Source organism: Lipotes vexillifer, unplaced genomic scaffold (assembly GCF_000442215.2).
Source record: "Lipotes vexillifer unplaced genomic scaffold, Lipotes_vexillifer_v1.1 scaffold982, whole genome shotgun sequence".
NCBI lineage: Eukaryota > Metazoa > Chordata > Mammalia > Artiodactyla > Lipotidae > Lipotes > Lipotes vexillifer.
The window spans coordinates 2,681,553-2,691,800 of record NW_006789467.1 but is presented as its reverse complement, the minus strand read 5'-3'; the positions used below and the strand labels follow the sequence as shown (position 1 = coordinate 2,691,800).

General features: G+C 42.6%; 1 protein-coding gene across 1 annotated transcript in view; it reads left to right on the top strand.

Annotated features, from left to right (window-relative positions):
• The window catches only part of LOC103083887 (multidrug and toxin extrusion protein 2), a gene marked incomplete at its 5' end in the record, with an annotated part of 49,474 nt that overhangs the window by 15,242 nt on the left and 23,984 nt on the right, over positions 1-10,248 (top strand). The window contains 3 exon segments of the mRNA XM_082931255.1: positions 1,030-1,127; positions 8,124-8,237; positions 9,121-9,188. Of these exon segments, the coding sequence (XP_082787381.1) occupies positions 1,030-1,127; positions 8,124-8,237; positions 9,121-9,188 (280 nt within the window).

The window sequence follows — 10,248 nt, the reverse complement described above, 5'->3', positions numbered from 1 at the left end:
CACACACACACACACACACACACACACACACACACACACACACACACACACACACACGCGCGCCGTTAATTGAAGGATTTTGCAGAGTTGGAACACAGACCAATCAATGAAAAAACATTTGTAACACCTTCCAGAAAACCGAAAGAGGCTTTGGCCGTGGGGGAGTGAAGAGTCAGGGGCCAAGTTTCAGAAGCGGTGACATCGACGCACATAAGCATCTCAGCAGGCTTCTCTGAAGGTGAAGCTCAGAGACTGTCTTTTAGAAGGTTTTTTTAAACAGATATACAGAGGGCAGTTTGGGAACAGGTGGGTAAGAGGAGAAAAACACAGGGATGGATTAAGAAATGAAAAAATGTGAGAACTGGGCAGGAGAGTGAAATGAAAAAATAGAAGAGAATCAGAGTTCCTGGTTTCCGTGCCAGAACAGGGCACATTCTATTTGTGGGGCTAAAATGTCATCCATTGACGATGCTCTCAGGTTATTTCCCAAGACAAAACAAATTTACTATAATCCTGGGAAATAAAACTATGACCTTAGACCAGTTGTTGAACACAGTAATTGTCTGTCATAGCCTTGTTTATTTATTTATTTATTTATTTATCATCTATCTATCTATCTTTTGCTGTGCTGGGTCTTAGTTGCGGCATGCATGTGGGATCTAGTTCCCCGACCAGGGATCGAACCCTGGCCCCCTGCATTGGGAGCGCGGAGTCTTACCCACTGGACCACCAGGGAAGTCCCTGCCATAGCCTTTGAACTATGTTTAAGAATTTATTTGATGGTTTATTTAAGGCTATCAGAACAAGGAAGGGTGATAAGTCTTTATGTCCCTTTGCTTTTCTAGTAGCATTGGGTTCTTCCACAAAAATTCTGTCTTGATGAAAAGAAAACAAGTCCATTATAAGTGGATCTGGTGTTTAAAAAGAAGATAGTCCAGGAGCTATGGGCTCATCTAATAACTGTGAGAGTGAAAGCTTATTATTCGGGAGGAATGTACTCACGGGTGACGATAGCTTTTTCTCCTTCAGAGGATCTGCCTGGGCGAACACAGCTTCCCAGTTCTCCCTGTCTGCTCTTCTCGTCCTGTACGTGTGGTGGAAAAAAATCCACGTCCACACCTGGGGAGGTAATAAGGATATTAATTTCTTATTTATTGTTCAGAAAGATGTGATTCTGGTCTCTGAATTTTTTTTTTCCCCTCAGACTTTTTTTGTTTTTATCTTTTGGGAAATTTAAAAATTCTATAAAATATTTAAGTTACTGAAAATATAAAAGTTACAGGTTCAATGTGAGGTTTTTTTTTTTTTTTTACATCTACGAAGGCAGCTTTTGTTCATAGAAACCTACTGGTTTGTAAGAATTAATATTAAGTGAGTTAAAATTGCAAATACAAAATCCTAGCTGTTTCTTGCAAATCACTCTGCTCTGTTAAAGTGAAGTTCGATTAATGTCTTATCAAATCACATGAACAGATGGAACTCTTAAACAATCAGTACCACTTTCAACTTAGCTAAAGTCCCTTAAGTATCCTAACATCCATTTGTAAATTTAGTAAAATAGATCTGGTTTTCTTTTTTTCTGGTACGTGTTCGATTAATGTCTTATCAAATCACATGAACAGATGGAACTCTTAAACAATCAGTACCACTTTCAACTTAGCTAAAGTCCCTTAAGTATCCTAACATCCATTTGTAAATTTAGTAAAATAGATCTGGTTTTCTTTTTTTCTGGTACGTGGGCCTCTCACCGTTGTGGCCTCTCCCATTGAAGAGGAGAAAAACACAGGGATGGATTAAGAAATGAAAAAATGTGAGAACTGGGCAGGAGAGTGAAATGAAAAAATAGAAGAGAATCAGAGTTCCTGGTTTCCGTGCCAGAACAGGGCACATTCTATTTGTGGGGCTAAAATGTCATCCATTGACGATGCTCTCAGGTTATTTCCCAAGACAAAACAAATTTACTATAATCCTGGGAAATAAAACTATGACCTTAGACCAGTTGTTGAACACAGTAATTGTCTGTCATAGCCTTGTTTATTTATTTATTTATTTATTTATCATCTATCTATCTATCTTTTGCTGTGCTGGGTCTTAGTTGCGGCATGCATGTGGGATCTAGTTCCCCGACCAGGGATCGAACCCTGGCCCCCTGCATTGGGAGCGCGGAGTCTTACCCACTGGACCACCAGGGAAGTCCCTGCCATAGCCTTTGAACTATGTTTAAGAATTTATTTGATGGTTTATTTAAGGCTATCAGAACAAGGAAGGGTGATAAGTCTTTATGTCCCTTTGCTTTTCTAGTAGCATTGGGTTCTTCCACAAAAATTCTGTCTTGATGAAAAGAAAACAAGTCCATTATAAGTGGATCTGGTGTTTAAAAAGAAGATAGTCCAGGAGCTATGGGCTCATCTAATAACTGTGAGAGTGAAAGCTTATTATTCGGGAGGAATGTACTCACGGGTGACGATAGCTTTTTCTCCTTCAGAGGATCTGCCTGGGCGAACACAGCTTCCCAGTTCTCCCTGTCTGCTCTTCTCGTCCTGTACGTGTGGTGGAAAAAAATCCACGTCCACACCTGGGGAGGTAATAAGGATATTAATTTCTTATTTATTGTTCAGAAAGATGTGATTCTGGTCTCTGAATTTTTTTTTTCCCCTCAGACTTTTTTTGTTTTTATCTTTTGGGAAATTTAAAAATTCTATAAAATATTTAAGTTACTGAAAATATAAAAGTTACAGGTTCAATGTGAGGTTTTTTTTTTTTTTTTACATCTACGAAGGCAGCTTTTGTTCATAGAAACCTACTGGTTTGTAAGAATTAATATTAAGTGAGTTAAAATTGCAAATACAAAATCCTAGCTGTTTCTTGCAAATCACTCTGCTCTGTTAAAGTGAAGTTCGATTAATGTCTTATCAAATCACATGAACAGATGGAACTCTTAAACAATCAGTACCACTTTCAACTTAGCTAAAGTCCCTTAAGTATCCTAACATCCATTTGTAAATTTAGTAAAATAGATCTGGTTTTCTTTTTTTCTGGTACGTGGGCCTCTCACCGTTGTGGCCTCTCCCATTGCGGAGCACAGGCTCTGGACGCGCAGGCTCAGCGGCCATGGCTCACGGGCCCAGCCGCTCCGCGGCATGTGGGATCTTCCCAGACCGGGGCACAAACCCGTGTCCCCTGCATTGGCAGGCAGACTCTCAACCACTGCACCACCAGGGAAGCCCAATAGATCTGTTTTTGTTTTCTAGTTTTTGAATTGTGGTAAAATATATGTAATACAAAATTTGACATTTTAACCGTTTTTAAATGTACAATTTAGTGCCCTTGAGTACATTCACAGTGTTATGCAACCATCACCAGCATCCATTTCTAAAACATTTTTCTCTTTCCAAATAGAAACTCTACCTATTAAGCAGTAACTTCCCATTTTCCCTCTGCCCAGCCCTGGGTAACCTCTACTTTCTGTCCCTTTCTGTTGATCTTGTACCTGACACTTTGCTGAAGTGATCTGTTCTTTCTAGGAGCTTTCTTGTGGATTCTTTGGGTAGGTATAGGATGGTGTCATGTGTGAAGAGAGAATTTTACTTGTTCCTTTCCAGTCTTTTTTTTTTTAAAGAATTCTTTTTTGTGTGTGGTTTTTAAAAATTTTTATTTATTTTATTTTTGGCTGCGTTGGGTCTTTGTTGCTATGTGTGGGCTTTCTCTAGTTGCGGTGAGCGGGGTCTACTCTTCGTTGCAGTGTGCGGGCTTCTCATTGCAGTGGCTTCTCTTGTTGCAGAGCATGGGCTCTAGGCATGCAGGCTTCAGTAGTTGCAGCACGCAGGCTCGGCAGTTGTGGCTCATGGGCTCTAGAGTGCAGGCTCAGTAGTTGTGGTGCATGCGCTTAGTTGCTCCATGGCATGTGGGACCTTCCCGGACCAGGGATCAAACCCGTGTGCCCCTGCATTGGCAGGCGGATTCTTAACCACTGCGCCACCAGGGAAGCCCCTCCTTTCCAGTCTTGATGGAAAGGAACAAGTAAAATTCTTTTCATTACTCTTTAAAATTTAGGTATAGTGAAATTTTGATATTAGTTTCAGGTGTACAGTATAGTGATCGAAACATTTTATAGATTATACTCCATTTATAGTTATAATAAAATATTGGCTATATTCCCTGTGCTGTACAATATATCCTGGTAGCTTATTTATTTTATACACAATAGTTTGTACCCTTAATCCCCTACCTTTATTTTGCCCCTCCCCCTTCTCTCTCCCTACTGATAACCCCTAGTTTGTTCTGTGTATCTGTGAGTCTATTTCTGTTTCATTATATTCACTAGTTTATTTTTTAGACATATAATTGGTGCCATACAGTATTTGTCTTCCTCTGTTTCACTTATTTCATTAAGCATAATACCCTCCAGGTCCATCCATGTTGCTGCAAATGGCATTATTTCATTTTTTTATGGCCAAGTAATATTCCATTGTACATACGTACCACATCTTCTTTATCCATTCTTCTGCTGATGGACATTTATTTAGGTTGTTTCCATGTCTTGGCTATTGTGAATAGTGCTGCTTTGAACATTGGGGTGCATGTATCTTTTGAATTAGTCTTTTCCTTATTTTGTGGATATATACCCAGGAGTGGGATTGCTGGATCATATATAGTAGTTCTATTTTCAGAATTTTGAGGAACCTCCATACTGTTCTCCATAGTGGCTGCACCGATTTACATTTTCACCAACAGTGCAAGAGGGTTCCCTTTTCTCCACATCCTTGCCAACATTTGTTATCTGTGGTCTTTTTTGATGATGGCCATTCTGACCTGTGTGAGGTGATATCTCATTGCAGTTTTAATCTGCATTTCTCTTGATGATTAGTGATGTTGAGCATCTTTTCATGTGCCTGTTGGTCATCTGTATGTCTTTGGAAAAATGTCTATTCAAGTCTTCTGCCTATTTTTTAACCAAAAAAAATTTTATTATTTATTTTTGGCTGCGTTGGGTCTTCATTGCTGTGCACGGGCTTTCTCTATTTGCGGTGAGCGGGGGCTACTCTTTGTTGCTATGCGCGGGCTTCTCATTGCAGTGGCTTCTCTTGTTGCAGAGCACGGGCTCTAGGCACTCGGGCTTCAGTAGTTTTGGCACACGGGCTCAGTAGTTGTGGCTCATGGGCTCCAGAGTGCAGGTTCAGTAGTTGTGGCACATGGGCTTAGTTGCTCCGCGGCATGTGGGATCTTCCTGGACCAGGGCTCGAACCCATGTCCCCTGCGTTGGCAGGCGGATTCTTAACCACTGCGCCACCAGGGAAGTCCCAGGATTTTTTTTTTTTTTTTTTTGCGGTACGTGGGCCTCTCACTGTTGTGGCCTCTCCCATTGCGGAGCACAGGCTCCGGGCGCGCAGGCTCAGTGGCCATGGCTCACGGGCCTAGCCGCTCTGTGGCATGTGGGATCTTCCCGGACTGGGGCACGAACCCGTGTCCCCTGCATCGGCAGACGGACTCTCAACCACTGCGCCACCAGGGAAGCCCAGGATTGTTTGTTTTTTGATGTTGAGTTGTATGAGTTCTTTGTATATTTTGGATATTAATCCCTTATCATATATATGGTTTGCAAATATCTTCTTATTTTATTTGGGTCCTCTCTCTTTTCTTCTTGGTGAGCCTGGCTAAAGGTTTATCAGTTTTGTTTATCTTTTCAAAAAACCAGCTCTGGGTTTCATTGATCTTTTCTATAGTTTTTTTTTTTTAAACCTCTCTTTCATTTATTTCCTCTCTGATCTTTACTTCCTTTCTTCTGCTGACTTTGGGCTTTGTTTTTCTTTTTCTGATTCTTTCAGGTGGGAGGTTAGGTTGTTTATTCGAGGTTTTTCTTGTTTCTTGAGGAAGGCCTGTATGGCTATAAACTTCCCTCTGCTTGTGCTGTATACCATAGATTTTTGCAGTGTTGTGTTTCCATTTTCATGTGTATCCAGTTATTTTCTGATTTCCTCTTTGAAATCTTAATTGACCCACTGGTTTTTCGTAGCATGTTTTTCAGTTTCCATGTGTTTGTTCTTTCCCCATTTTTCTTTCTAAGTTGTTTTCTAGTTTCATACTATTGTGGTTGGAAAAAAAATGCTTGATATAATCTCTGTCCTCTTATATTTGTTGTTACAAATTGTTGTTACATTTGTTGAGGCTTGTTTTGTGGCTCAGCATGTGATCCATCCTACAGAATGTCCATTGTGCACTTGAAAAGAATGTGTATTCTGCTGTTTTTGGTTGTAATGTCCTGTAGATATCTGCTAAGTCCAACTGGTGTATTGTGTCATTTAAGACCACATTGATTTTCTGTCCATTGATGTAAGCGGGGTGTTACTACTACTATTGTATTATTGTCAGTTTCTCCCTATATGTCAGTATCCATTTAACAATTCTCCATGCTCCCTTCCCCCAGCTCCTGGCAGCCACTGTCTTCCTTTCTGATTCTGTGAGTTTGACTACTCTTGATATCTCACGTAAGTAAAATTATACAGTATTTGTCTTTTGTGCCTTTGTCTTGTGTGTTAGCATAATGACCTCGAGGTTCATCCATTTTGTAGCATGTGTCAGAATTTCCTTCCTTTATTGTTTGGATAATATTCCATTGTATGCATAGACCACATTTTGCTTATTTATTCATCTGTGAGTGGACACTTGGGTTGCTTCTGCCTTTTGGCTATTGTGAATAATACTGCTATGAACGTGGGTGTACAAATATCTCTTTGAGATCCTGCTTTCAATTCTTTTATACATGTATATATCCAGAAATGATTTTGCTGGACCATATGGTAGTTCTATTTTTAATTTTTTGAGGAACCACCATACTGTTTTCCCATAGCGGCCACATCATTTTACACTCCCACCAACAGTGCACAAGGCTTCCAGTTTATCCACATCCTCACCAACGCTTGTTATTTTCTACTTGTTTGTTGTTTTAAAGCAGCTGCCTGGTGGGTGTGAGATGATATCTTATTGTGTGTTTGTTTGATTTGCATTTTCCTAATGATCAGCGATGTTGAGCGTTTTTAAAAAATGTGCCAGTTGGCTATTTGTGTATCCTCTTTGGAGAAATGTCTGCTCAAGTCCTTTGCCCATTTTTTTTGTTTGTTTTGTTTTTTTGTTTTTTAATTTATTTTATGGCTGTGTTGGGTCTTCGTTGCTGCGCACGGACCTTCTCTAGTTGCGGTGAGTGGGGGCTACTCTTCGTTGCGGTGCGCAGGCTTCTCATTGTGGTGGCTTCTCTTGTTGCGGAGCATGGGCTGTAAGTGCACAGGCTCAGTAGTTGTGGCACGCAGGCTCAGCAGTTGTGGCTCGTGGGCTCTAGAGCACAGGCTCAGTAGTTATGGCACATGGGCTTAGTTGCTCTGCGGCCTGTGGGAACTTCCCAGACCAGGGCCCGAACCCATGTCCCCTGCATTGGCAGGAGGATTCTTAACCACTGTGCCACCAGCCTTTGCCCATTTTTAAATTGTCGTTGCTGTTGAACTGTAGGAATTCTTTCTATACTCTGGATATTATGAAATCCAGATATCCTTTTCAGATAGAATATTTACTAGTATCTTCTCCTGTGTGTTGCCCTTTCACTCTGTTGACTGTGCCCTTTAACGCCCAGAAATTTTAAATTTTGATGTAGTTCAGTTTATCCAGTTTTACTTTAGTTGCTTGTGAGCACAGTGGAGTTCAGATCTAATCATACTGCCAATGTGTACGCCCAGTGTTCCGCTTTTCCCTGTAGTATCCATCCATCATATTTTACTTTTCTAGCTCCCTAGTGATTGTATCCTTGATGCCCCCATCATCCCACAAGCACACTGGCCACAGGGATACCTATGTGGTTTCTTATGGGACTCTGCACAAGTTTCTCTGCTGTGTATAACAGGAGTGAAACGTGTGGGTCATAGGGCATATACAGACTTCAGTTTCACTACATTTTGTCAGCTCTGTTCCCACCATCTCAAACTCTGGGCTTGTTGACCTCTTTAAAATATATTGTTTTTCCGGTGAACACTGGTTCCTCCCAGTCTCTGAGCTTTTGGTGGAGGCACGCGTGTGAGATAGAATTGTTGGTATCAGACTGTGGAAAAGTAAATGCTGTGTTCTTTCCTGTCCTCCAGGTTGGACCAGGGACTGTTTCCAGGAGTGGGGCTCCTTCATCCAGCTGGCCATCCCCAGCATGTTCATGGTGTGCATTGAGTGGTGGACCTTTGAAGTTGGAATCTTCCTTGCAGGTTGGTCAGCACTTCAGTAGAAACCTGTCAACAGCCTGGTTAATCATGTCTACAGAGCTTTTTAGGAGACCCAAGTTTGCTTCTCCTTCCTCTTGGTTTCATCAGGCCCTCATGGAAGATTTCAGTACAGGTTTCACTGCTCATCCAACCATAAGCACACTATTCAGGTTTGGTGAGGCTTTGTGCTACCCCACTGCCCTTTCATTTTGTAGCTTTGAAAGCGACATTTGCTAAGGTCATGGAGCGACCTGCCAAGGTCACGGAACAGAACAAAGCCTGAGTCTGGGTCTCGGGACTCTGGCCACCGTGTGGCTCAGCCGACTTTTGCTAGGCATTGTGCCAAGATCCTCGGGCATTTACAGACTGACTGATTTTGCTGTGTTTTAGCCTTGCTCTGTTTCTTTCCGACCTAGAACAATTTTGGTCACGGGCATTCACCTTAGCCATCCACTGCTAGTGAAGGAATAGAGAAAACAGCAGAGACAGAGGGTAATAATACTTGATCTGAAAGTTACTGTGGACACTGGAATGCGTTAATAGTGCCATCACTTCTCATGGAGTTCCACTGCCCTCTTTGCTTCCCTCCACACTGTGGTTCCCCATCTCCCTGAAGGATGACCTGCACCCCCGGGCACCGCATGGTTTTCTACTTAAGTCCCGTGTTTTGTTCCCTGGTGAAGTGGGGGCTTCTGGAATGAGCCTGTATCCCATCTTAGCTGCTGAAGTTCTTGGATGCTTCCTGAATGGGGTTCTCCTTGGCACAGATAGTGAATTCTGCCATTGGATTATGCTTCTGGGAGCAATCTTGGCTTCTCTTAAATTACATTAGGTTCTAGTTTCATAAGGAAAATGTTCACTTTACTCCACTTTTTGAACATTTCAGGATTGATAAGCGTGACAGAGCTTGGAGCCCAGGCCGTCATTTATGTACTGGCTTCTGCGGCCTACATGGTAAGGCGATGCCGAGCTGTCCACTCGGAGAGTTAGACGGTACGAGGGGGGAGCGCAGCTGGAGAAGCAAGTGTGGATGTTGGAGCCAGACACACCGCTGGGTGTGGGTCCTGGCCATGCTGCTTCCCTGCTGTGTGATGCTGGGCTCGTTACGTAACCTTTCTGAGCTTTACTTTCCCCATGTATACGGTGGGAAAAAATAATACCTACTTGGCAGGTGAAAATTAAGACAAAGCTTATATAAAATACTTAGCACAATGCCTGGCATGTTTATTGGAAATAATGGAGTTTACTGCAAATAACTTGGTGCTGGGATACGATGGGGCATAAGGTGCAGACAGTCCCTGTCTCTCGTGGCTGGTGGGCTGGCGTGGAGATAAGCAAACAGATGAATAAGAGCATGATATAGACATATAATATGCATCATAAAAGAAGCAAACAACAACAAAAAGTCTAAGATGTATGAAAACAGAGACAGACAGCTTTTTAGATAGGTGTTGAGGAACGGTCCTCCTGATTTGCTGTGTAAGCGGAGACTTGAAGGGTGAGAAAGTGCCAGCCCGGGAAGCCCACAGTCAGGGCTGACCACACGGGCCCTGAGATGCAGGGATGCAGGAGAGCCCTTGCATGTTCAGAGACCTGATACGAGCCCGGTTGAGGGGTTAGCGAGGAGAGAAGCTTCTTGCCGCTGTGCAGAAGCTGGCTTGGAGGACAGGTGTGGGATGGGAGGTGGGAAGGAGGCCGTTGGAATCGTCGAGGGGAGCAAGTGGAAGGCGGCTGGTGGTGGAGAAGGGGCAGAGAGGCTGAGTTAGTGATGCCGTTGGGCAGAGCGGAAGTGACGGGACCAGGGTTTCGGGCTTGAACGCCTGCGAGGCGTCGTGCCTTTTACCTTCTGAGGCTCTCTGAAGATTCCAGTTCTGTACATCTAGGCCCTTTGTTCCTTGTTTTTGAAAAACAGATGCCATCTGGGCAGTAGGATGAGGGGCCATTTTTGTTCTGTTTACATTATGTTATTTTAGTCTCAAAAGTGAAAGAAGGACTTAGTGGGGATTGATGTGGT